A 27230-nucleotide genomic window follows, 5' to 3' on the forward strand; every position below is an offset into this window, starting at 1 on the left:
ACCAGACCTTTGTCTCTCCTCGAACATGTGTCCGACCACGTCCTTAGCCTCTCCTCGGACCAAAGTCCGACCACGCCCCTTGGGCTCTCCTCGGACCAAAGTCCGACCACACCCTTGGGCTCTCCTCGGACCAAAGTCCGACCACGCCCTTGGGCTCTCCTCGGACCAAAGTCCGACCACGCCCCTTGGGCTCTCCTCGGATGCACTTGGCTTGGACGTGACACCTCTCAAGCAGTCAAAACTCTTCATCAGTCTACCGGGTCACTTTATCACAACTCTGAGGAGTCAATGTATTTATTGACTATTTAATGTGTCTTTTATGAACCATGTACTGCCACTTGTCACCTCTATTATCACGTCATCGATATCCAATTTTTGGGGATAACACCTAGAGAATATGGATCTCCTAACAGTTGTTGTATGGAAAACGCGTTGCTGACCTCGACTGCCAAGTTAACGGGCTTTCGAGATTGGCATACATTCGAGCTTGTTATTTCGGTCAGCCCCTCCTCAGCTGGTGGTTTCATCGAACTCAATCTTCGGAGACCAATATCTTCGAGCTTGCAACTAAGGCTCGAATACCATCCAGATGCGTCAGAGAAGATTCTTTCTTTCGAGCTTCAAGCTTAAGCTCGAACCTTTTAAACTTGTGCTCGATCACCAACAAGAACAAGTCAAGAATCATGCAAATTTGTACAAGTGTTCAGCCACTGCTTGTTATTTTCGAGCTTACGCTTTTCGAGCCTACATTTTAAAGTTCATTTATTCATCCTCGAAATTTGGGTGTAACATGAGCAAAGTGATTGACCAAGCCAAAAATAATTTCTATTCTTTTATTAATAATAAAATAAGATTACAAAAAAATTGGGTTTTAATTAGGGCATAAAACCCCAACAAACACTTTTGCATGAATTTTTGAAATTTTTTATGGTAATTGTTTTCTAAGTTTATGGACCTTCCATTTTTTTTTCTCACTTTGTTACCATATTTTGTGCAATTATTTTTTTTTCCCATAAATACGGAAACTTTCTTTATTTTTCTCATAATGTTAACTTCTCAAAATAAAAATTAAAAAAAAATATTTGGACTCATGAGATAGGCTAATTTGACAACCCAATTATGTCGGCCTAAAAGCTAATGAAGGAGCCCTTATACAAATTAGTTATAGGAAAAATTACATAATTCAACCTAAATTGATTTTTTTTTAAATATACGATAAGTACGTCTTCCCCATCTCTTCTCCTCCTCCTCCTCCTCCTCTTCTTCTTTCTTCCTTCCTTCCTTCCATGGTCAACCAATGCCAACCAGTGCTTCATCTTCTTTCTTCCATGGTCGCCCATCACCAACTAGACCTACACGACACGTGCTGCCCAGATGTGTTCGTTGTCGATTACTGTAGGTGGAGAACATGATATTTTGTTTGAGATTTAGTAATTTAATTTGTAAACTTTCGTTATAGATATAGTTGTTTAATGAAATCTAGCGTTTTTGTAAACTTTTGTTACAAAAATATTTAGCTAAATTCACAAATTAGTTTTGTAAATGTTAATTATAAAAATATATTTTTTTTAGTTACAAAATTAGTTCCATAAATTTTTGTCACAAAAAAAATAAATTCAAATTTGTCTGCAAATGTTGTTTACACAAATGCATTTCTGTAACTATTTTTTGTAAATATTATTTTTTTAAAAAAATTGTATTTGTCACTCCATATTTACAATTTTGCCGCATTATAGTTTTGTAAAATATATACATACAGCGACAGTCCCAATTGAGAAGGTACAGGGGCTTAGCCCCCTCACTAAAATAAATTTATATTTAAAAATCCGTATTACATTTTTTAAATTATTAATTTTTAACAAATGTTAACAAAAAAACACCCAAATTTTTTTTTTTATATAATAATTAAGCTCACACAAAATATATAAAATTCTAAAAATAACTATAATTTTTATGTTTATTAATATTAATTAATAAATATAATTTTTATTCCAAGTCCCCACAGAATAAAAATCATAAGTTTGTCATTGTATGAATAATTATTTTTGTAATTATTTTCTCCAAATATATTATTTTTAAAAATCATAGTGATGTTTGGTTGGGGTGATGGGATGGAATGGAAATAAATCAATTTTATTTCATTTTTTGTTCAGTTGCATTGAGTACTGGAATGTCATTTGAATGAAATAGCTTTTCTGCCATTTCGGTAGAAAAAATCATTCCAATACAATATTGTTACAAAATATTGATTCATATTAATTTTTATTTTATTTCATTCTTATTCATTTTTTCATTCTTATTCCCATTCTTATTTATTCATTTTCACTCCCTCCAATCCCCTCCAATCAAAGTGTGACCTCTCTTGTTGTGGGATTAGTTTTGTTGTGGGATTTGTTGGTTGGTTGGTTGATTAATGATGAATAGACCAGGATAATGACCTAACAAATTGCGTAAAAGCAATTGCAACCAATCGTTAAATTGTGACACTCGTTTGGATTCAATCTCTATGATTTTTTTTAACTACTCGCATGGTGAGAATGGGTGCACCCGTGCGTATGTGATCCCAATCCCACCAGAAAGGCAGAATCCAAATCTCTCAGATTCGTACTTGTGCTGTGCCATTAGGCCACTGCCGTTACCATACACACATACAGAGTGGTCCATTTCATAAAACTTATTAAATCTCAGAATAGCCAATTCCAATTCCCCTTCTATTTCGTAACTCGTTACCTAACCGCACTCTGATCAAAACCCAGGTACGTAAAACCATCTCGATTTTTTACGTTCAATTTCGATATTCAAACGTGTTCTGAATCTAAATGTTCATATAATAAACATTTGTGTTTGGATTATTTATCCTTGTAAGTATTAATTCACCATATCATTGCGGCTAATTTGTTATTATTTATTAAGAAGAAGATGGAAACTTGCAAGCCCCTCAAATCCAATACTTGTTCAAAAAAGCATCGCCCAATGAACCTATTCAGACTAATAAGGGGTTTGATATGCTTAGTGGTGTTTATTTCCACTGCTTTCATATTTCTTGTCTACTTTGCTCCTCCATTCGCTGTAATCTTGAGGCTTTCGAGCATTCGATGGAGCCGAAAAGTAACATCATTTGTGTTCAGTCTTTGGCTAGCTTTGTGGCCTTTTCTGTTTGAAAAGGTAAACAGAACAAGGGTTGTCTTCTATGGAGATACTGTTCCATCCAAGGAACGTGTTATGGTCATTGCTAACCATAGGACTGAGGTTGATTGGATGTACCTATGGGATCTAGCATTGAGAAAAGGGTGCCTAGGCCATATCAAATATATCCTCAAGAACAGCTTGATGAAATTGCCTGTGTTTGGTTGGGGATTTCATGTTTTGGAGTTTGTTCCTCTGGAGAGAAGGTGGGAGTCGGATGAACCTGTTTTGCGCCAAATGCTTTCCACTTTTACTGATGCTCAAGATCCATTATGGCTAGCTATTTTCCCAGAAGGAACTGATTTTACGTACTGCCCTTCTTTCTTTTTACTCTTGTACATATGCATTTTTTATTTTATTTTTTATGTTTGCTTCTTCTTGGATCTAAATCTTTCATAGTTTTGCATACTAAACTAATTAATTAGCTAGCAATGCATAATCTTATGTTGGTTCCATACCATATTGATATTGGTTGGAAACATATTTTATTACCTTTACTTGTTTACAAAGCATAATAACTAGTTGCTTGGCTTCTAATACAGTGAGCAAAAAAGCAAAAAAAGTCAGAAATTTGCTGCAGAAGTTGGACTTCCTGTGCTGTACAATGTTCTACTTCCCAAAACCAAAGGTTTTTGCGCTTGCTTAGAGGTCTTGAGGGGTTCCTTGGATGCAGGTTTGTTTTCTATTTTATATTAAAAAGGAAAAAATTACAACAAATTAGTCTTAATCACCTCACTAAACATGAAGGACACACTTTTGAGATTTGAATATAACATATGTCTAATTTTATTTGGTGCATGGTTACTGATCTAATATCCTCGTTCTGTCCATTTTTTCCACATCACGGCATGGACAATCTTTTTGTCTTTTTCTTTTTCTTTTTCTTTTTCTTTTTCTTTTTTGGGTTAAAACTTCTTTTCAAAAGGGTTGTACTGAAATTCTCAATTTGAATGCTGCAGTTTATGATTTGACTATTGCCTACAAGAATAATTGCCCTTCTTTCTTAGACAATGTGTTTGGGGTGGATCCTTCTGAAGTTCACATCCATGTTAGGCGTATCCCAGTTAAAGATATCGCACCATCTGAGGGCGATTCCACTGGTTGGTTAATTAATTCATTCCAGCTAAAGGACAAGTTACTCTCAAGTTTCAAGATTCAGGGCCATTTCCCTGACCCAGTTGCGCAACATGAACTTTCTTCTTTCAAGTGCTTGGCAAATTTCATGCTTGTAATGTTTTTGACTGCCGTATTTGGTTTCCTTACCTTTTCATTTGTTTGGTGTAAAATTTACATTGTTTTATCGTGTGCATACCTTGCTTCAGCTACTAATCTGAACATTCGGCCTAAGCCATTTCTAGGCTCTATTAGAGCTTTGTTTTGTTTCAAGAAAAACAAGAAATGACTATATACTTATCGATGGAATAAAAGTTAGCCAAATAAACTTAAATGTTGCCGCTGCTTACATACAAATGCTCTGCCTTTGATTTTGGCTTACTGTAGAGTAAGATTATTATCTGAATTAAGTTCTATCTATAAATTGTCCTTTTCACGAATTTTCCCTTTAGATTTCACCTCAATACCTGCCAAAAGTTCGATCCACTTCTAGTTAAATTGGCTTAAATATTTCCCAACAAGCGAAAAGGACATGGAGTGGTATTATAATAAGCCTGTGTTTAGGCATGAACCAAGCTATATAATAATAATAATGACAATAAGTTTTAATATATTCATATATAGGAAGAAAGAAAGGATCAGAAAAATCGATTTTAGCGAGAAGAGGCATGAAATGAAATAGTAACCAAACTTCTCTTTGCGTGTTGCAGACTGACTCCCTTTCTTTTGTTGACTTTTTTTAATGGGGATTTTAACCAGTTAGGTTATAAGGTACAAGATTATGACATTATGTACCCCTCTATTTCCACCTCTTAACCTAACCCCTGCTAAACTCTTGCTACATATTTAATAATGCCAAAATTGCATGGACTTTTAGTATAGGTCACACAATCATAGTGAAAAGTAAAACGACAATAATTGTTCGGACCACTCTAAATCATATTAACGGTCCAATTGCAATTGGTGTGTAGTTGTTAACTTTTGTTATGTGAATAAAACTCTTAGGTGGAATTTGGCGAATTAAGCCCACGAGATGTCACAATCATGAAAGAGCACACAAAAATGAGACGCGTTCCACGGCTTTGTTACTTCCATTAATGTCCTTTGTTTATGGTTTATTGGGTTCTTTCCATTTTTTCCATCCAATAAATAAATATATATAATGATGAAAATTGAACAATATTTCTTGTAAACATGATCAATATTCAATGCAAAAATGTAAAACATATCAATAACACTTCTACTCGGGTCAATAGATAAATTATAATTCAAATTAATTGATGAAGATGATGATACATTAATTATATAAATAAACAAAATTAAAGAAGTGGATTAATAGTACCGCTGAGCCTGAGCATGTGGGTGGGTGTTAAATGCCTTGGAACGAGCTGACGTTTGCCACGATGCTTGCTCCTCCACCTCACGTGACGTGATACTTCCGTTCCGTCCTTCCATGTCACGTGCACTCCTGCTCAATCTATACTATATACACACCACGCCACCATATGGTTTTAGCCGTTTCTTCTAGCCGTTTGATTTTGAGATTAAGTTTCCCACCCCATTGAGAAAAGCACCATCATTTTATATCGTACGACAATTAAAACGTTGGAGTTCTTAATAGTGGTCCAAACAGAGTTTACAAGTGCCTTCTCACAATTAAATTATGTATATTCCTTTCCCCTCCAAAACCATCATAATAATTTTTCAGGGGAACAAAAGGTACCCACAACTTTAATTGATCACGTAAAGATAGATAGGACGAAGTTGACATGCCTAAATAACCATTAATAGGCCCCACAAATTTCAACGTTAAAAAGCCTCCTAATCCCAAATTTCAACTTGCATCACCAACAAAAACAATTACAAACATAATTTTCTCAGCTTCTCTCCTCATCATCATCGTCGTCGTCGTCGTCGTCTCCACCACTTGTCCAACGTCGATCCACTCTTCTTCGTTCTTCTTCACCACCCAAAGTCACTTATGGCCATTACCAGTCCCACCCTACTACACCTTCTTCTGCTCCTCCTTTTCTCTTTAGGTAGAAACCCTTTTCACTTACGACTGCGCTGAGATCATTTTGTTTCTTGTTTCATTATTTTTCCGAGTTAATTATTTTTGTAACTGCTAGACTATTTATAATACTTTTTCAGGAAATGTGGGGTACGGAACTGTATTCACGCTCCAAAACCATTGCAGCTACACAGTATGGCCAGGGACACTATCGGGAAACGGAGCGGGGATTCTCGGCGATGGCGGTTTCGTCTTACCGTCCGGTGAGTCAGTGCATCTCACAGCACCACCGGGTTGGTCGGGCCGGTTCTGGGGCAGGACTCAATGCAACTTCGACGAGTCTGGTAATGGAAAATGCGAGACTGGAGACTGTGGCCCGCTAAAATGCACCGGGGGTGGAGCCCCGCCTGTCACCCTGGTCGAATTCACGATCGGGTCAGCCTCAACTGACAAGGATTTCTACGACGTCAGCCTCGTCGACGGTTACAACGTCGGGATGGGAGTCAAGGCCGTGGGAGGAAGTGGCGATTGCCAGTACGCCGGCTGCGTGAACGACTTAAATGGGAACTGCCCTGCGGAGCTTCGGGTCACGGATTCGGGTTCGGGTTCGATAATCGCGTGTAAAAGCGCGTGCGCGGCTTTCAACGCGCCGGAGTTTTGCTGCACCGGAGACTACGCGACGCCACAAACATGCTCACCATCGCAGTACTCGGCCATGTTCAAGAGCGCGTGTCCTACCGCGTACAGTTACGCTTACGACGATGCGTCCAGTACCTGTACCTGCTCCGGGTCGAATTACTTGATCACGTTTTGCCCAACCGGGTCATCTGTTTGATGAACCTTCGTATTATAGGAATGAGGCTTTCTTAAATTATATGTTTGTACGAGTTTAATTAGCATTCCGAGCCTATGTGATCGATAAAGCTAAGCTACTGTTTTAATTTATATATTTATTTTTCATTGGATTAGATCTGATAATTAGCATGATCAATTAATTAATTATTGACAATATGTTTATCTTCCTTTTGTTTTCTTAGATTAGGAACAGATGAGAGTTAGAGGGCGGCAAACCCATACAAAACAAATAATAAGTTTAAATTACTCTTGCAAGGGTTTGGATGTCAAATTAGTTTGTATTAAATGGATCCAATTCCAAACACGTCGTAAACATCTCAAATTGCCACAAATTGAATATGGCATTTTAAGAGCAATTCCAATGGTGGCTACCCCAATGGTGGCTTAACATGTCTAAATCATCCCAAAATATAATTTTTTATTTTCTCTCTCATCCACATCACTTTTGGCAACTTTTTTCATAAAAATGCTCCAATGCTAAGGCACACCAAAAGTTGTCAACTATGGCCCCACATATTATTATTTAATATATTATTTTGTAGTTATAAATATTGTCACACTAAATTTTTTAAATCCATATATTAATATAAATAAATATTACATCAAATTTAAATTAGACGAAATTTAAAAGAACTTATAAAATTACATAATCATAATTAATCAATCTAACATAATTAAAAAAATGTTAATTAAAATGATTTCCAAATTTTGACCATATGTGTTCTACTAAGTCCGCCTGAAGATTGCGATGAATGTTTCTATCACAAATTTCAACATTTCTTTGAAGCATTGTCGGGAAGTCAGAAATAGGTCCATGAAATACTTCAATCATTAGGGTGTTGGCGGGGCCGTCATCATAATTAAAATCAAACAAACTCTCATATGCATCTCTTTCATTATAACGACCTCATTTCTTAACATACATATATATAGTGTAAAAACAAAGTTTTTTTTTTTTTTTTTTTTTTGGTAAATCAGATCCGTGTATTGCCCAACAATCAAACAAATTACAACCTATACAGAACCAAACAAACAGGCCTGAAAAGATCTATTACAAGTTTTCAAACCAGTCTCTATCTATCAAATTTACTTTCTTTGGCATTACACCTTGTATTCTATTTTTCACATCACTTTGAATTCTTTTTGTGAGAACTAACACCGTATTAACCCTCACAACTAAAAACAAAGTTTTACCTGAATATAACAATACTGAAATTCTGAATTTACAAAAACTTTATTAAACAATACATAAACTAATGTTCATAACTTCAAACCATACAATACACACAACTAAATAAAAACTTTATCTTACATACAAATCTTAATACTTTTATAAATAATTTTCGTAGCGTTACTACACCTTAACATAGAAATGAAGATGTATCCAACCGATAAATTGAAAAGCTTTATGTAAATTACAAAGTCCATGAAATACTTTTAAAGCTTTAAGTAATTTATAAAGTTCACAAAAATACTTTTTATGAAATATAATTATAGAATCAAGTTTCTCGTTTATTTATAAAATAGCATAGCAGAACTCCACTCCCTTCAGGTCAGCCCTATATGTACAGTCATGTTGGCTTCACGTATACTCATCAACAATTTATATTTGGGGCCTCTTACCTACAATACAAAACATTATCTGATGAGCTAAGGCTCAGTAAGCAGAATAACTACCTCATATGCATTAAAATAAACGTGCAACATGCTATGTATTTTCTTTCTTTCTTTCACTTTCCTTTCTTTTGGGCCCTAGAGGATGCTGCTGCCGACCTTACATAGGGAATCACATTCCTACCTGAACATAAACATGATAATAGGGAATTTCTCCCTCATAAACATTCATTATATAGGGAAGTACATCTCCCTCCTTACATTTTTGGGACGTAGGTCTCCCAAGCAGCACCTCTACTTTAATGCTTTCAATAACTTGTTTGTGAACATTAAGCGTACTTATGCATAAGAAATATAACATTCTTAAAAATAACTTATGCATAACAACTTGGCAGGATAACATATAAAGCATATACATGCACATAAGACACATAAATGACTTGTATTGTAGATGAGGATTCTACTTACCTTGCGTCTTGATAAAACAACCGAAATTGTTAGCTTCCTGATAAAAACACAAACTATTAACTTACATAAAATCTACATGATGTAATTTTTGTTTATAATTGTTGTTATTCTATTTTTTTCTTTTCTTCTTATTTTATTGTTTATTTTATGTCCAGGCATATGGTCATACTATAATTGTCCATGGCAAGATCCCGGTCTAAAATTCGTGGTCATGGTCATACGGAAATGTCCAGCTCATAGTATCAGTCCATAATAATAGGGAATAAGGTCATATAATAAAAGTCCAAATAGTCCAAAGTGTGACCATAGCCTGTATAAGTTTATTATTATAACGATACATAAAAAAATAGTTTATATTTCAATTTTTTTTGGCATTGTAAATTATGACGACATGGTAAAATAATATATATATAAATTTTAGCATTATAATGACATAGTAAAGTAATCTATATAAATTTTAGCATTATAATGGCATGGTAACATAATCCATATATAAATTTTGACATTATAGTAAAATAATCTATATATAACTTTTTGGCATTATAACGGCATAGTAAAATAATCTATATATAACTTTTGGCATTATAACGGCATAGTAAAATAATCTATATATAACTTTTGGCATTATAACGGAATAGTAAATTAATCTATATATAAATTTTGGCATAATAACGGCATAGTAAAATAATCTATATATAAATTTTGGCATTATAACGGCATAGTAAAATAATCTATATATAACTTTTGGCATTATAACGGCATAGTAAAATAATCTATACATATATAATAACTAAATAACTTAAATGAAAGGCTCGGGAAAGAGCTTACCTAAAGGTTTTCGTAGGCTATCGTTTCGGGCAGAACTTCGCCTAGATCTTCAAGGTTTAGAACTTTAGAAGGGTGTTAAGAAGATTTTTGGGTAGAGTAAGAAAATGAGGTTTTGTGATTCAAGATGAGTTTTGGAAGGGCAATTTATAGGAAAATTTTGGGTTACTATGCTAATAAAATATTTAAAATATCAAGCATAGTGGAATAATAAAATATTCAAAATATAAGCATGGTGGTTTGCTAAAGTCATCATTGTATCACTACTGCATCATCATGTGGGAACCATGGGGTGGACCCCGCTGTGGGACCCATGCGGACCCCATTGTGGGACCCACTATGAATAGTACCCGATGAAAAAAAAATGAAAATTTCTCAATCTTCTTATATTACCTAGTCCAACATTTTTTACTCACAAACTTTTCTGAAAAAGTTTCTCTAACATCCATAAATTAATTATTCCCATGTGTTAGTTACTTCAACAACTTAGAATTGTTAAAATCCCACAATAGAAATACAATTATATCCCCAACGGTCAAGTTATTGTTTCTAACGGTCGGATCACTATTCACCAACGGTCATAACAGCTAGTTTTTGTCCTATAAATACTTGTTCTTTCAACCATTTACTTGCAAACTTCTTCATCTCTTAACCTTCTAGATAACATTCATCATCAAATCATGAATTTCTCTTTATTTTTCATAACTTTAGTGATTGTTTGCTTGTATTTAGCATCATTCTATGGGTATTATACTAATGAAATGCCCATGAATATTATAGTTGCGTATTCATTAGTTATCCTTCCACTTTACTTAATAGCTCTAGCATTTGATTAACATTGTAATGCACTCAAAAGTATGAATAAAATATATTCTCTTATTTTTCATAATTATTATAATGCATCTGTAGAAAGAAGTGGGAGTTACATTCATCCTCGACAATAATGTTATGCAATATGATGCATGCATACATAATATCTTTGAGAACATCTCTTTGCCAAAAACGTGCTGGTCCTCGTACAATAGCAAAACGAGATTGAAGTACTCTGAATGCTCGCTCAACATCTTTGCGTACTGCTTCTTGGCATCGGGCAAATAATTTTCTTTTCTCTCCTTGAGGCAGTGGGATAGTTTTAACAAATGTACCCCACTCTGGATAGATACCATCTGCTAGATAATACCCCTTGTTGTATTGTGTGCCATTTATCGTAAACTCAACTCTCGGATCTTGCCCTTGTAAGATATCAGTGAATATTGGGGATTGATTTACCATGTTGAGATCATTATTGGATCCTGGAACACCAAAAACTACATGCCATATCCAAAGATCTTGTGACGCAACTGCTTCGAGCATGACTGTTGGTCTGCCGTGATCACCTCGCGTGAATTGACCTTTCCATGCAACTGGGAAATTTTTCCATTCCCAGTGCATACAATCAATGCTTCCCAACATGCCTGGAAAACCACGCACCTCCCCCATTTGAAGTAAGCAACGAATGTCCCCAGCATTGGGCCGTCTTAAATATTCGGTCCCAAAAATATCATTCACTCCTCGAACGAAATTGACTAGACATTCAATAGTGGTAGTTTCACCAATTCGAACATACTCATCAACATAATCGACAGGCACTCCATATGCCAACATTTTCATAGCAGCAGTGCACTTCTGTAATGGCGAAAGCCCCCTTCTACCAACTGCATCAAACCTCGTATGGAAATACTCTGAATGATTTTCTAGAGCTTGCACTATGCGTAGGAATACATGTCTACGCATTCTAAATCTTCTTCGAAATTGATATTCTGTATACACCGGTTCATCAGAAAAGTAGTCATCGAACAAACGTTGGTGTCCTTCTACATGACCTCTATCAATGTGGGCTCTCTTTCTTCCTTGTCTTGTTGAGCTACCCCCATCCATGAGCGCTTTGAAATATTGATCGTCAGTACGCTCTGCAATTATGATATCCTCTAGACTCATATTGTCGTATGGATTCGGAGAATTTGGCGAATCCATTGTTGAACTTAGAGTATATGATATTTGGGAATGAAAGATGAATGAAAGAGTAAAATGAAGGATTGAATGGAGAGTTGAGTAAAAGGAATATTGAAATTTGGTATTTATAGACATGGTGGCCGTTAAAATGTAGTCGTTAAAATATAGCCGTTGAAATGTAGCCGTTAAAATATAGTCGTTGAAATGTAGCCATTAAAATATAGTCGTTAAAATGTAGCCGTTAAAATGTAGTCATTAAAATATAGCCGTTGAAATGTAGCCGTTAAAATGTAGCCGTTAAAATATAGCCGTTAAAACGTAGTCGTTAACATAAAGGATAATTTATTTAAATAAAATAAAATACATAATAATGCGGTTGATAAAAATACATAGCAATTACAACTTCAGGATATTATTCTTAATATAAGTACACAAGTTTTCATGATCTTTCTTTTGTTCAAGAGTCATATGCGACGTGTCCATGATGAGATAATCCATGTATTTTGTCATCCTATGATCTTCTACCTCTTTCTCCTTTATCGTCGCCTCTTTCTCCTTTATCGCCACCAATTTCTCTAATGCAGATGCTTTCCGTTCACTAATCTCTATAAATCTAGCATGTGTGTCTTTTTTTTCCTTCTCTTTTCTCTTTGCTGCCTTTTGGCCAGTAAGGCGCACTTCACGTACTTCATCATCACTGATGTCTGCATTGGAAGAAGAAGTAAATGCCCCTGTATCTGACACCTTTGTTCTCTTACCACCTTTTGGTTGGTACATTGTATTCCATTTCGGCTCATCCTTTAGCAATCTTCAACAGTCCACAAGCAGAAAATTTGAGTTGCTATTTTCAGATTTGTACAATTGATGTGCATTCTCAAGAATTTGCTTATCAGACCAACCAATGTGATGTGCTTGTTGTACTCGTTTATAACACCCATTGAAACGCGCCACCTTTTTATTCATCTTGTTCCAATGATCTTTACATTGCCTTCCAGTTCTTACTTGCTCGCCTTTTTGGTTGGTGTTGTAGTATTCTGCGATCCGAGCCCAGAAATGTGTAGAAATTTGGTCATTCCTCACAATGGCATCCTTAGATGTATTAAGCCATCCACTTATTAGAAGTATAGTGGCTTCCTTGCTCCATTTGACTTTACATTTATGCCTTGATTCATCTTCATTGTGTAGAACTACATTTTTCATCCCTTCAACACTATGTTCAGGTTGGGTTTCAGAGATAGATGTCGATGATGTTTCACGATTCAAATCAATACTAGACTTTTCCATACTTGGCCTATAATTTCTTGAAACCATTTCGGGTTGGTGTAGGGAAGGCATATGAAATGCATATGGTAGTGAATTTGTTGGTGTGAAGAATTGAGCTTGTTGGGGTGTCTCAATAGAGCCAAAATTTTGGTAAGGGTAAGAGGACATGGGATAATTTTTGAGAATTTGGAAAACTTTGGTTAAATTGACAATATTGAAAATTTGGATTTTGAGGATTAGTAGAGGGAGTATTTTGAAAATTTTGATTGAAATGAGAATATTGAAAATTTGGATTTTGGGAATTGGTATGTGGAGAAAATGATGAATTTTGAAAATTTAGATTTTGGGAGTTGGTATTTGGAGAATTTGGAAAATTTTGAGAATTTTGGGAATCCATTGGTAAGAAAAGAAATTTTGTGATATTGATAATTTGGAAGAAGATGTATGTAATGGTGTGAAATTTGAATGAAATAAATTAGTATTTATATAAAAAAAAAATCATGTGATAAACGGTAAAAAAAACAGTAACAAATATATATATATATATCTGTAAAATGTTTTATTTATATATATATAATTAAAAAAAAAAACACCGTTGCCTCACAGTGGCAACGGTGCCTTAATTTTGTTCAAGCTTCAACTCCTCCAACGCATAAAGTAATGTGTTGTCAGAAAATGGTCAACAAGCCACCTTGAAGGCAACTGCGTTGAGGCTGGCCTAATAAACAATGTATCATATCAATCCATTTATAAATGGGAAAATTACACGCATCACCGCATGTGGCAAAAAAATTTGAAATATACGGTATGTTATATTTATACCGTTTCATATTTCAAATATACGGTATTTTTTTATTTGTGGCATACGGCAGTGCAAGAGGTGGTTAGTGGGTGTGGTACCTATATCCTATTAATATATAATTTTGAACTAACATATATATACACATGCTTTTTTTCACCGTACCTATATCCTATTAATATATAATTTTGAACTAACATATCTTTCTTTTTTTTTAAATATTATATATCAAATCACTTTAATATTTTTAATCAAATCAATACAATTTTAATCTTATATTTTAAACTATTTTAATTATATTAAATCCTATAATACAAATATTACAATTTTCATATTATATATTTTTTTTAAAATCTCAATACTTTAATTTTTTTTGTCTTTTTCTCTTCAGTCATTAGTTCATAGATATTTTTGGTATGATAATAATAATAATAATTACAAATAAATTTATTTTACTTATAAATATTTAAAATATAATTATTAATATTAAATAAATATTATACTTTATTAGTATAATACTTACATAAAATATTATATATTTAATCAATATAATCTATTTCTTTATTAATTGTTACAATTTAAAATATATATATATATATGTTCCTTGTTCAATGCAATTTAACATTTTTGTATATACTAATTATAATATTATTTTAGTTACAAACTTAGTTTTATATATTTTTGTTACAAATATGTTAACTGAATTTACAACTTACTTTTTGAAAATATTAGTCACAAATATAATTTTTTTAGTTATAAAATTAGTTATGTAAACCATTGTTACAAAATTAAAAAAAATTAGCAAGGAATTATTCTATAAATGTTGTCTACAATAATATAAAACTTGTGTTACAAATCTGTAAAACTTGGTTATATATTTATAAATATTGTTTACAAAAATGTTTTTATATAACTGGTTTACGCATCTGTAAAAGCATGTTACAGGTTTGTAACATGTAAATTCATAGTTGTCGTTGTCTGTAAAAGCTTGTTACATGTTTGTAACATGTAAGTTCTTATTTAGCATTTCTCTATCATGTTGTTTAGGGTTGCTCAAGATCCAAACCAATCCAATTACCCCGAATCAATCCAATAATAAAAAATTGGATATTCAATTACAATTGGATTTGATTGGATTTGTAAACTTAGTATTTCTCTATCATGATGTTTAATGGACTTAATGTTGTAAACTTAATATTTAAAGGACTATAATGTGACAATTGTAAGGACTTAAATTGATATTATTACTCCATAGTGTCTAGTATTTTGTATGTTTTTTGTTTTGCTTGTTAATTTGTTTAATATCAACATTTAGGTTCAAAGATAAAAAAATAAAAATAAAAATAAATCGACCCAATCCAATTACAAATGGATTTGATTGGATTTGTAGGGCAAAACGGATTGGATTGGATGATGATTTCCAACATCCAACATTTAATTGAATTGGATTGATTAGTGGTAAAAATGTTGAGCATCCCTAATGTTGTTTGTAAAAATTTGTTACAAATTTATTGCTATATTTTAAAATAATTTTATGATTATGACCTTTCAACAATATGGTTTTTTCAAGTGTAAACTTTGATTACAATTTTGTAAGTTTACAAATAAGTAATTCAAAACTTATTTGAAGATGTTAATATATATATATGTTGTCCATGACAATATTTGTAATGGTTTTATATAAATTTGGAGTGTGATATTCATCATGCAATGGGATGGGTAATATGGATATCTGGGTAAATGTTGATAATAATGGGTTGTGGGTTATATAATTGGCATAAATTACCGTAATATTGTAATTAGTTTAAAATACCGTATTTTTAGAATTTTTTCCAAATTTGCCGTATATGTGTTAATTGCCCTTTATAAATAAGTCAAATTTAGTTTTATTTTTTAGCATTGCTATAGGGCACTCATAATGTCTAACACGAAGAACTTATGAACTTATGTTAATTGGTGATGTCACCAATAATAGCATATCATGTCAGTAGTGTTAGGCACCAATCCTTAACAATGCTCTTTTCTTTTTCTTTTCTTTTTTGGCTCAATTATTCAGTAGTTAGGTTTGGGTTAAGCATTTGTTTTTAATACAGGGTCTTGACTCAATATGAACATGACTTACAAAGACAAGTTGAATCTACTTGAATTATTTAAGCTTGTAGAATTGGTCTATTAATATTTCTGGGATATTTTGGTATTGAATTGTTGATGATATAATATATGTTCCTTAGAAATTCTATCTAGTTTAAGAAAGGTATAGATTGATAAAGTGAAATTTGAGCATATATATAGTAAGATGTCATAATTAAAAAAATATATATGCTAACATTAACAAACATTGCCCCTCTCTCCCTCTCTCTCTCTCTCTCTCTCTCTCTCTCTCTCTCTCTCTCAACCAACCATTGTTGCAAATCTAAGCCACCTCTAGCACAATAACAAAGTTTACACGCGATAATGTTTGCACAAGACACTAATAACAAAGTTCTCTTCCCCCTCATTTTTTTCTTTTAAATGATTAAAATTTCAATCAAAAAATAAAACCCACAATAATGTTTACACAAACACTAATTTATATGCTTTCGTACACATTTGTGCAAAATATAAAATTATCACGATTTTTTTTTTCGAATATAAAAATTTGAAATCTGTAAAATTTCGAACAAAAATAATGTTTAAAAATGTTTATAACGATGGTTTGCGATGGTCCCATGAAAATTTAACCTCTAAAATAAAGTTTTCATAGCACCATTATTAATCATCGTTTTTAGTATTGTTTTGGCCTATGGGACCATCGTGAAACATCGTTAACCGTCGTTGCTAAAGTTTAGTAAAAACTTTGATTATGTATAATTTTTCACTCGAATGTAAGTTTGAGGTATAACTTTTGGGGTATAGAATCTTAAATTTCAAGATTTGTTCACTTGAGGCCTAAGACTTAATTTATATAGATTTTAAGTTGTATATAGTCCAAATTTAAGTTTCTACGAGTAGATCTCAAAAAAAAACTCAAAACGCCAACAAAGTAAAAAGATATGTCACCAAAATTTTTATCAAATTTATACGACGCTGGTTAACAATAGTCCTGTGAAAACTTGATTTTAAATGTCAAAACGATGGTTAATAAAGCTAAAAACAATAGTTAATAATAGTCTCGTGAAATTAAATTTTAGAGAAAAAACGATACTCAATGATGGTCTCAAGAAATTTTGATTTTCGCAAACCATGTTAAACATCATTTTTTATCGAAATTCTACATATTTCATATCTTCAAATCTGAAAAAAAAAATTGCAATCAAAAACAAAAATTTAAGCACAAATGTGTTTGAAAAAATATAAATTTACTTGTGTAAACATATAATATCGAATGACTTCAAACTCAATAGCATTTGCTTTAGCATCGATAAAATGAAAAATACTAAATCAAATAATGATGAACAAGAAAATGGAGAAGAAATGCAAGAGACAAGGATTTTTTCTTGTAATTTTTCTTTTTCATTTGAAGGCCTTCGGCCAAATATCTGTTCACACATCTAAAGAAACCTTTTCTTTCTTTTTTTTTTCCGATGCTTCGCATACAATTTCAATTTTCTCTACAAGTGGCTTTCGCTTCGAATGCCACGACTCGTAACCTTCAAACCCAACATTTTTTCTTAATCATTATTGGGCCATGCAGAAGGAAACCTACATCTCTAAGGCACATGCAATAGGTGCCATCTAACACCTAGAAAAATTACAAGCCAAAATTAAAATTGAGGGGGGAAGAGAACACTAGAGCTACCTATATTATACAGTCAATCCCTTGAAGGATTTGAAAGAGAGGGCATTGTGGAAGTGACTAAGCCAAGACAATTGCATCTCACCAGAACCTGTGCATTGACCTTCGCCTTCCTCGGCGCTGCTGAAGAGGGTTTGGTCAGAGCAGTCAAGTGAAGCTCCACATGCTATATTATATGACTGGCATGCTGAGTAACACACCCTTAGCCTGTTGTCTCCGTCCTTGTCACATTTTTGGATTGAGATCTAATCATGCAGAGTGTAAATTCAGTTAGGAGATGCAGACTGTTTATTATTCCAAATTGAAACAAGCCTATGACAACAGAAACCAAGTATCTCAAACAGCAGGGACATGTTCCGAATCAGCTTCAGGGAGAATATTATTTTGTAAGTTATCTTAGAATTTCAATTTTTACAGTATGAAAAAAGACGGGAAGGGAAACGAAAGGAAAGGAACTTACCCAGCAGGCCAATCGTTTTGCAGCTGCATCACAATATTTGCTTCCAAAAATATTAAATAACTTCCTAGCACCACCTGGAAATAAACGATGGTAATTTGGCATGACAACAACTTCTTCTAATTGCTGCTGGATACTGGGTTCACTGGGAGCACAGTGCTGGCCAGAAATATCACTCTCCAACACATTTTTGCAAACTGAAAGACTAGAAAGAAGTGTAGAACTATTCTGGCATGAGTAACCAGCATAGTCGGAGCAGCGGAATTCACAGACTCCATTGTCACAGACGCCTCCATGAAGGCTGCATTGCTCATCACACACAGCTGCATGACAAGGCAAACATCAATGTAAATGGCAATGTTCTATATTGTGCCCTATCAATGGTCATAATGATGAATATTGAACTCTCTAATGAATGTAATGCTTTATTCGTTTGCACAATTGAAAGAAAATTACCCAAATTAAGGTAAAAGAGTTAATTTTTGCAGGAAGGGAAAAATTATGTGAATTACCAGTTGAGCAGTCAACTCCAGTGTACCCATTTTGACATTCACACATCCCATTAGAAAGGCAACTGCCATGTCCACTACAGCTATTAGGACAAGAACCTGCAAGAAATATTGTCAATCAGAAATTATTCCAAATCACAAACTTTATCGTTCCTCCTTATATCTGACTAATATAATTGGTAGGAAATGAGCTCACGTTCACTACAATCAGAGCCATGAAATCCTAGAAAACAATGACACCTTCCATCAACACAGTCTCCATTGAAATTGCATGATTTAGGACATTGTCCAGACACAGGAAGTAGGTTTCTGCTACAGAGTTCATGATACGCTGGGCATACTAATTCACCTACAGAAAACATATTTAATATCATTAAATTTAAATCAACCTACATTTCAAATCAATGTAAATAGAATACATAGAACCAAAACGTTACCATTAAATCCAGGAAATTGAATAGGTCCACCAGCTTCAGGGCATACTTTCCATACACCATCAACAGCAACCTGAAAGAAAAATTGGATTAAAAAAGTAAAACAGGATCACTGTGCAAAGAAGGTTGTAGCAACCAAACAGTTCTACATTCCTGAATGTGTCAGGTACATGACCATTATGGTAACTAGCACAAATAAATGAACACCACATATATAAACAAAAACAGCTACCCAGGATGCTTCTGAGTTTTGATCAACCAAATAATTCATGAAAAGGAGGCTCACAAATCAAAATCACCAAAATATACCTCTAATGAATTATTAACACATTTGTGCTGATAACAGCCATTTCCTTGAGTCATTGAACCCCGTACAAAGCCAGTTCTTACTAATGATGAGGACATACACCTAGAGGTGGAGAAAGAGAGTAAGCATTATCAAACATATCAAAGTTTTCAACAGGAAAAACACAGCTGGTTCAAGTGCACTAGAAGTTTTACCTAGAATTACTCCCGCGAACTTCACCCAACATCCTGTCAGGTGCTCGCGCACTGTTAGCATCTGTACATGATCCATCAGAGTAAGCTACAAAGTATGTGCAGTAATCAGCTAATGAAGACTGCCCACCTGAAAAATATAACTATGGATCAGTTAACAATACAGAAAAATTTAGTATCAAGGAATAAATCACTTGATTAGTAGATAGCTTATATAATATCTAAATTTTAAGCATTCATACAAATAACCACAAGTTTTATAAATATTAGTATATTGCACGGACTTTCTCACATAACTATCACATGGTCTGAAAGAATGTTATAATATAACTTATCAGGTATAAATAACTTGCAGCAAAATATAGTCACCCTTACTAACAAATAAATATAGTCAGATCATTGACAAAATCACCCTCACACAATTGAAGAGTATTTACCTTTGTTAGCCTGCGGGAAGTAACGTGCCCACTGAGGAAGGTCTCCACTGTAACTTACAATTGGACAGTAACCCTCTGCCTCCCTATTATATGTACAGCCAGACGACTGAGTTGTGTTGCAATGGTAAGCTCCCTTCCAGAGATTGCAAGGAAAGGTAATAAAGTCGGTTCCCTGATTGCGGCCCCAATCAAGGCGGTCTGCCATGCTATAATTAGCCTGGTACCATCCACTATCTTCCAACAAAGCTAATGTCATTTTTGAGACCACAGATCTAGTATCCACTGAACCTGTCATGATCTCATTCATCAATAGCCTTTTCTCCCAATGTGAACCTGCATTGTGCCAGAATTTAAAACTATTATAATAAAAAAAATGCAGCAGGATATCACCAAGACCATTGTGCCAGCAATGTTTCTTTCTCATACTTTGAAATTTAATAATAATAACATCAAATACTTGCGTTCATATAATTTATGTTATACCAAACCCAAATAATATTAATTTTACACTATTACACGTCCATTAATATAACATGCATAAGTATCTTCTCTGCCATAACATACACAGGTCCTAGATATTATTCACATTTTTTCTATGAATGTCCTAAATATCTCCTCTACGATAACTTACACAATGAAAAACCCCATCATAAACACCATGCTGATTAATCCCCCCAAAAAAAAACAATTGAGGGTAAGTGGTATAAAAAGTAATGTACAAGAAACAAACAGTCATACCTGATGTACCACGTCCTCCTCCATCTTCTAGCTCTAAACCAGTGAAATTCACAGAAAATGCCTGCCAGAAAATAAAAAGAAATAAAAACATGAACAACATTATCATTCACCTCCTTGTAAATTACAAATAAGTGGCCAAATTAATTTTTGCAACTACACATTCACCAAGTTAAAAAATTCAATACCGCATAATGATGCCGTGAGTGCATGACCACACGTGGAAGCACCACCCGTGTCACAGTTCGCCCAAGCTTCTCGTCCATGACATGTTCTGTAACCTGCAAACAGAAATAGACAATAGTTTAGTTTCAACATGAAAGAAGTCCTATAAATGGGTAACGTTGAAAAATTAAATAACGGATTCCATAGAAAGCAAACATAATGAGCAACCTGACTACGCCTTCTTTTCCTCTCATCCCTAAAATGTGCGAAGGCATGGGGGTCAAAGCCTAGGACATGCATAACCTGGAAAAGATCACAATTCTCGCTTAGAAATTAATCATTTTTCATTTTCATAATTGTAACTAAAGCAAAAGCAAACAAACAAAAAGGCCGACTGACCTCATGTATGAGCGTTGCCGAAAGTAAAGTTTCCGCTTCAGCAGTCAAATGACGAGGAGCAACATTTACATGGCCTGTTGAAAAGCATAAAATAAAATAAAAGGTTACGTGCTACAAGTTCTAATTGTGTCACATAAACAACCAGGTTAGCTTAAAGAATACAAAATTGCACAGTAAACTACCAGCAATTGCACGACCCCATTGATCACGCTCACAAGCCACTGCCCAAGCAAGCGTGTTGCCAGTTGTAGGCCTCGTCGTCACCAAAAGAACCAAATCTGCCTCGGCAACACCCTCTGACAAATCAAATACATATGTAGTAAATTCATCTGTGAGCATATTTTAATGTAACCTCTGGAGGAGGGAGAAGAGTAGAAAATCCAGAAAACGATGACCATAGGTCATGGTCAGGTGTTTATAATATTACCTTCAACATATTTACGAGGCAGCTGTACACCTCCATCTTGACCACATGCTGAATATCCACTTAACCTCAAGTTCCCTTTTACAGGTTCAACAGCTAAGGCTCTCCTGAACCAGTCTGCTGTCTGTCCTAAAGCCTGGAACAGAAGGATCAAATTTTTAATTCCACTTGATCATTACCAGTTTCACAAGTCATAATCTACACACATATAAATTAAAAAACTAGTACCCACAGACTAGATAAAAATGAATTGAGAAAAGGTCAAAAGAGCAAATATATGAAAAACAGAAAAAGACTACAATAATTATCCCAGTGTTAATTTATGATGTGAACAAAGAGAGAGAATAAACATTTAAAGAAACAACTAGAGAATAAACAATAAACATAGAAAAGAACCAACTAGAAATAAACCTTGCGAAGTCGATGCCTTTTGTCCTCCCCAGCTATATCATCCAAAGTGCAATTATACCAGCAGTCACCAGAGATAGGAGGATCTCCATGAGGATTGCAAGAAGGAGATCCAGGAAGAGAAGACACAGGGGGCTCTCCTAGCTGTTTAAAAAAACATTTCAAAATTAAAATAAAAGGAACCAAAATCACATATACATCTTTAAAGAGCACATACACTCACAGCTTATTAAAAAGATTATAAAAAATCACCTTGACAATGTCACCAATATTACGGCAATCTCTATCAGGCGAGTGGCCAACTGCATCGTAATTTAGATATATCCTTATGGGCTGTTTAGCATCCTTCTGTTGCTCTACTGACTCAGAAATACCAAGCAGTGCCCTACCATGACGGTGAACTGGTTTCAATATACCTGATTGATCATAAACTTGTGGGGTAACCGTGTACACTTTTCGACCAGGTTGCCTCCTCTGTTCGAGTATCTGGTCATGAATGCAGGAATGCGACACAATATTTTCAGTTCCCTTTTCCGAGGCTTGCCAATTTGGGGGGTGTTCCGAAGTTTTTGCATCAGTAGACTTCAAGCATATCAATATCAATACAATCTGAAGCACAAACCATGAACCCAGCATCTATGTCATTCAATGAAGGAACTAAATAAGAACGATGCTAAATTACGGTGGAACAGAAAAGCAGATCCAACAACAGTAGACTGAAAATAGTTAATAATCAAAGAGAAGTTTATGAAGTCTCGTCTAGGAGCCGAAAAAGTTGACCCAATTCTCCGACTTCAAAATGTAAAAAACTCACTAATTAGCCAAGACCAAACCATAGATCCAGCTATAAATAAAAACCGTGTTAAGCCTAGAAAGGAAAACTATAATGGTGAAAGAAAAGGAAACAAAAAATATGTTACCAATTTCTCACCATAATCACGATCAAAATTTACAAGATATTTCACAGATTTAACAGAAAGAAACGGAAACTGTTCAGAAGAAGAAACTTGGAAAGTAAATTTCTGTCCATAAAAGGTTAACTTTCCCAATCAAAAGTTGTCCTAACTAGAAAACTCTAGTCCACCGTTTGGCCCAGAAAATGTCACAAATGGGTCTGATAACCATTGAAAGTTTTAGTGTCAGTCCCAAATCATCAGCCTCTACCTCACAGTCTCTCAGCAACCCAACAGAACCACACAGCTAGAACCCCAAATCTCCCTCCCAAAGAGCGAAGCCACACTAACCCAAGACAAAAAATAAAAAAACATAACAGTGGAGCAAACGAAGCTAGAAAAGGAAGCTGACCTCGAGAATAACCACGGTAAATCGAGACCTGGCGCCAAATCCGAGTAAGGTACAGGGACTGCACCGAACCATTGCCTCCATGAAATGTTGAAGAATCTAGAACCAATAGCTTCGATTCCATCAAGCCGCCGGTGTTTTTCCGATCGGTTTCAAGACCCAGAAAAATATCTGGTTTTCCCGCATTTTGTAGAACTATAATATCCACACAACAATATACAGAAATCCGCAAGAAGAAAAAGAAAAACAGAGAAACGGCTTGGCCTATTCCGATTCGAAAAGCACAAAAGAGTAATAGAGTTGGGACAAGCTGCTTCTTGTGACCGATTCAATAACAAGGAGCTACAAAAGCTCCGTATGGTCGATTCCTTAACTCAAAAAAGCTAGAGAAAGAGAGCTCTGTGTTGCTTCAGAGATGTGAAACAAACCCAGTGACAGTGAAGAAGAAGAAGAAGACGAAGAAGAAAGATGAAAGAGAAGAGCTGATACAAAATCAAAAATGGATTGGGTGGAGTGGGTAGCCTTTCTTATTAATTTCTAACACAGTTTTTTTTTTTTTTGGACAGCCCAAATTAATGTAATTAAAATAAAAAATAAAAAAGTGAATATAGAAAAAATCAGGCGTTATTACAAAACGACCTACATGTTGTTCGAAATTACCAAAAAAACCCATTTGGGCTCTTCATCTTTATGTTTCCCTACTGTTACAATATTCTCTTAATAAATGCTTTTGTATCTTCTAAGTATTATATTTAAGAATTAATAATCTTTTCGTGCGATTATACAAAATAGTGAAAATGAATTAGGTAATGACGGTTGGTGACCGATACCGTATCGCCCATACGTCGAGATTGACCATAATTAATGCAATAGTCTAATAATTGAAAGAAAAAAAATTAATTCATCTAATATTCAAATAGATTAAGTTTTATTTGTTGATATGTATCTACAAAAATTATGATAAGATTTTTTTTTTTTAAATGTAAAGTTTGAACTCTGATGATGGTATATTTAATCTTTAGGTAAGAAAATTGTTTGTATGGTTGTCCTAATTTGATGACTAGGTCCACAAATTTAAAATTTTGCTGTCATATTTATTGATGCACTAATAATAATAATAATAACAAATTTATAGACTGGTTTTGTCACCATAATTTCTCCATAAAGAAAGTTAATTGGATACGCAAGATTAAAAATAATAATAATAATAATAATGGAATAAAATTATCTCTGTCATGATTTTCAGATATAGACTTTAAGACATCTTTAAATATAATAATTCATATTAAAATTTTGTTTTTCAAGAGAAATACGTATAAGACATAATTAATTATCTACAATTTATATACCTATTAAATACTGTACTGATAATTAGACAATATATAATAGTCAACAAATAAAAGCAATAATTAGAGCACTAGTGTATCAAGCAAGCATTTTATTGTCTCAAAATGAACAAAAAAAAAATTGGTTTATGAAGATAATAAAGAAGAAAACATTCTTTGTAATTATGGATAATAGTTATGTGAGTTATAACATTCTTGAGGTAAAATTATAAAGAAGGCATAAATGCCTGGCTATCTAAATTAATTAATAAGTAGAATTAGAAACACCCAATAAATGTATATTATTTATACATGGTATATTTGAGGGGGAAAGTAGTTAAATTATTACCCGAGTTATTTTTTTAACAACAAAAGTACATTGTGTCTATATTTTGGTGTAATTTAGTGCAGTTACATGTTTCATCGTTAAGTCTGTTTATATGGTGTAAAATTTACTTATAAATTGAGTTTTTTCACCGCAAATTTTTCTTAAATTTGATACTTTCGCTGCAAATATATTTTAAATTTGATACTTTCCCGTAAATATCTCTTTAATTTGGTATTTTTGTCTATATTTTATAGACGAACTTAATAGTGAGAATTAACGGTTCTAACAAACTATACTAAAACATGAGCGAAAGATATTTTCGTTGCTAAAAAAATAATTTAAGTACTACAAACATAATAATTTTGTTACTTTTGCACCAAATATCACTTCTACAATACAATTTATAGCATTAATGAGAGGCCCTCATCAAATCACATTACAGATATGAGTTAACTTATGTACCAACTTATCTATTCACGGATTATGCGCTATAAGTGAGTTTTTTTTTTTTTTTACTCTTTTACTTTTATTTATTATTTATTTTCTGCCAACGGGTTATTTTTTATTTTATGCTTACACTTGTTTGTATTTACTTATTTATTAATTTGCTTACGTGTGGAGCCATCTGATCAACGGCTTAAAATCGATACTTGTGATCGTTTTCATTTTATATATATTTTTTTCAGTATTAGATTAAAGCCAAAATAGAAAGAGAATAAAAAAAAAAAAGACATATTTTATAACTTTCGTCTTTTGATTAAAGTACTTTGTTCGATACGTATATATGGTCTATGGACCAGTATTTATGAGTGTTTTAATATGGTGACCTTAAGATCTTTGAAAACACCTTTGTTTTTACTCCACTTTTAATCTTGAAAACTCCATACTGTTTTGTTTTCTTCGTATTTATTCTTCTTCGGGATTATTAAAAATAAATTGTGGATATTTGTTACTTAAACACAAAAATACAAAAGCTAATAAATGGCATTGGAGTAAAATATTCAATTAATCAAACATATTATGAGATATATATATATTAGATAAAAGTAATTTGCAATGCACATTTTTTAAGTTTTAAAATTATAAATATTATTTATAATTTTAATAAAAATTAATTTGTTATTTTTTTAAAAATATATATAATAAAATTAATTATAACTCTATAATATATATAAATATTTACATCAATAATATTTATATATAATATATCTAAATACAACGTTGACATAGATATATTTTATATGACTACATGATATATATATATAAAATACAATAATATTTAAAAAGAAATTAATAATAGAAATAAAATAATAATAGAAAAAGACATAGTGTAGATAGTAGTATACATGCATCAATTATTTTTAGTTTCTATTATATCTCACAATGTCCTTTGGTGAATTTGATGAAGAGAAAGAGATTCAATTACTTAATAAAAAACAAACTACCACACAAATTTATAAGATAAAAAATAATATGTATGTCTTTATTATTTTTAAATAAACATGATTTAATTATTTAAATTATCATAAAATATCCAAAGAAATATTCTATTTTATTTATTTATTTTTGTTTAAGTTTATATTTGTTCTAGTTTTTTAATTTGGCACTGCAACAAAATATTATATATTATATGTTTAATATAATATTAAGTTTAAGTTTAATTAAATTTTATTTAAGTTATTAAATATATGGTTTTATTTTTTTTAAATAATCATCATTGTAAAACATCTTATTTTAATTTGTTTAATTATTTATTTTATTTAAGTTTAAGTCATGGTTACAATATATCGTTAAATATAAGAATATTCCGTTAAAGTTAACAGAAAAAATAAAATAAAAAATCGTTAAAAGCAATAATTTTTGTTATCTACACACTTTTTATATAGAAGAGATATAAATTCTATGTTT

At 33.0% G+C, this 27230-nt stretch overlaps 4 protein-coding genes across 6 annotated transcripts; 2 read left to right on the forward strand and 2 right to left on the reverse strand.

Annotated features, from left to right (window-relative positions):
* Positions 1 to 2438: 2438 nt before the first annotated feature.
* LOC133807267 (probable 1-acyl-sn-glycerol-3-phosphate acyltransferase 4) lies at positions 2439 to 4648 on the forward strand. Of its 2 annotated transcripts, none has more exons than XM_062245481.1 (4): positions 2439 to 2756; positions 2914 to 3494; positions 3729 to 3859; positions 4146 to 4648. In XM_062245481.1, the coding sequence occupies exons 2-4, from the start codon at positions 2920 to 2922 to the stop codon at positions 4586 to 4588; spliced, it is 1149 nt and encodes a 382-aa protein (XP_062101465.1). In that variant the 5' UTR covers positions 2439 to 2756; positions 2914 to 2919; the 3' UTR covers positions 4589 to 4648. The 2 variants fall into 2 exon arrangements, with proteins under 2 accessions (XP_062101465.1, XP_062101466.1); XM_062245482.1 differs by having other exon boundaries at positions 2917 to 3494.
* Positions 4649 to 6111: 1463 nt separating this feature from the next.
* Positions 6112 to 7319, forward strand: LOC133807269 (pathogenesis-related thaumatin-like protein 3.5). Its single transcript, XM_062245483.1, has 2 exons — positions 6112 to 6338; positions 6451 to 7319. Exons 1-2 carry the CDS (start codon positions 6281 to 6283, stop codon positions 7143 to 7145), a joined length of 753 nt encoding a protein of 250 aa, XP_062101467.1. The 5' UTR covers positions 6112 to 6280; the 3' UTR covers positions 7146 to 7319.
* Positions 7320 to 10948: 3629 nt separating this feature from the next.
* Positions 10949 to 12085, reverse strand: LOC133806548 (uncharacterized). Its single transcript, XM_062244637.1, has one exon. It carries the CDS (start codon positions 12083 to 12085, stop codon positions 10949 to 10951), a length of 1137 nt encoding a protein of 378 aa, XP_062100621.1.
* Positions 12086 to 17891: 5806 nt separating this feature from the next.
* Positions 17892 to 24218, reverse strand: LOC133805257 (uncharacterized). Of its 2 annotated transcripts, none has more exons than XM_062243388.1 (17): positions 23673 to 24218; positions 22620 to 23003; positions 22371 to 22511; positions 21963 to 22095; positions 21718 to 21831; positions 21536 to 21609; positions 21365 to 21439; positions 21160 to 21252; positions 20975 to 21035; positions 20237 to 20569; positions 19803 to 19929; positions 19611 to 19710; positions 19305 to 19374; positions 19064 to 19216; positions 18871 to 18966; positions 18362 to 18681; positions 17892 to 18146 (listed from the first exon to the last, which is right to left on the reverse strand). In XM_062243388.1, the coding sequence occupies exons 1-17, from the start codon at positions 23751 to 23753 to the stop codon at positions 17910 to 17912; spliced, it is 2592 nt and encodes an 863-aa protein (XP_062099372.1). In that variant the 5' UTR covers positions 23754 to 24218; the 3' UTR covers positions 17892 to 17909. The 2 variants fall into 2 exon arrangements, with proteins under 2 accessions (XP_062099372.1, XP_062099373.1); XM_062243389.1 differs by having other exon boundaries at positions 22620 to 22976; positions 23673 to 24217.
* Positions 24219 to 27230: the final 3012 nt, after the last annotated feature.

The sequence above is a fragment of the Humulus lupulus genome, chromosome X, assembly GCF_963169125.1.
Source record: "Humulus lupulus chromosome X, drHumLupu1.1, whole genome shotgun sequence".
Lineage (NCBI taxonomy): Eukaryota > Viridiplantae > Streptophyta > Magnoliopsida > Rosales > Cannabaceae > Humulus > Humulus lupulus.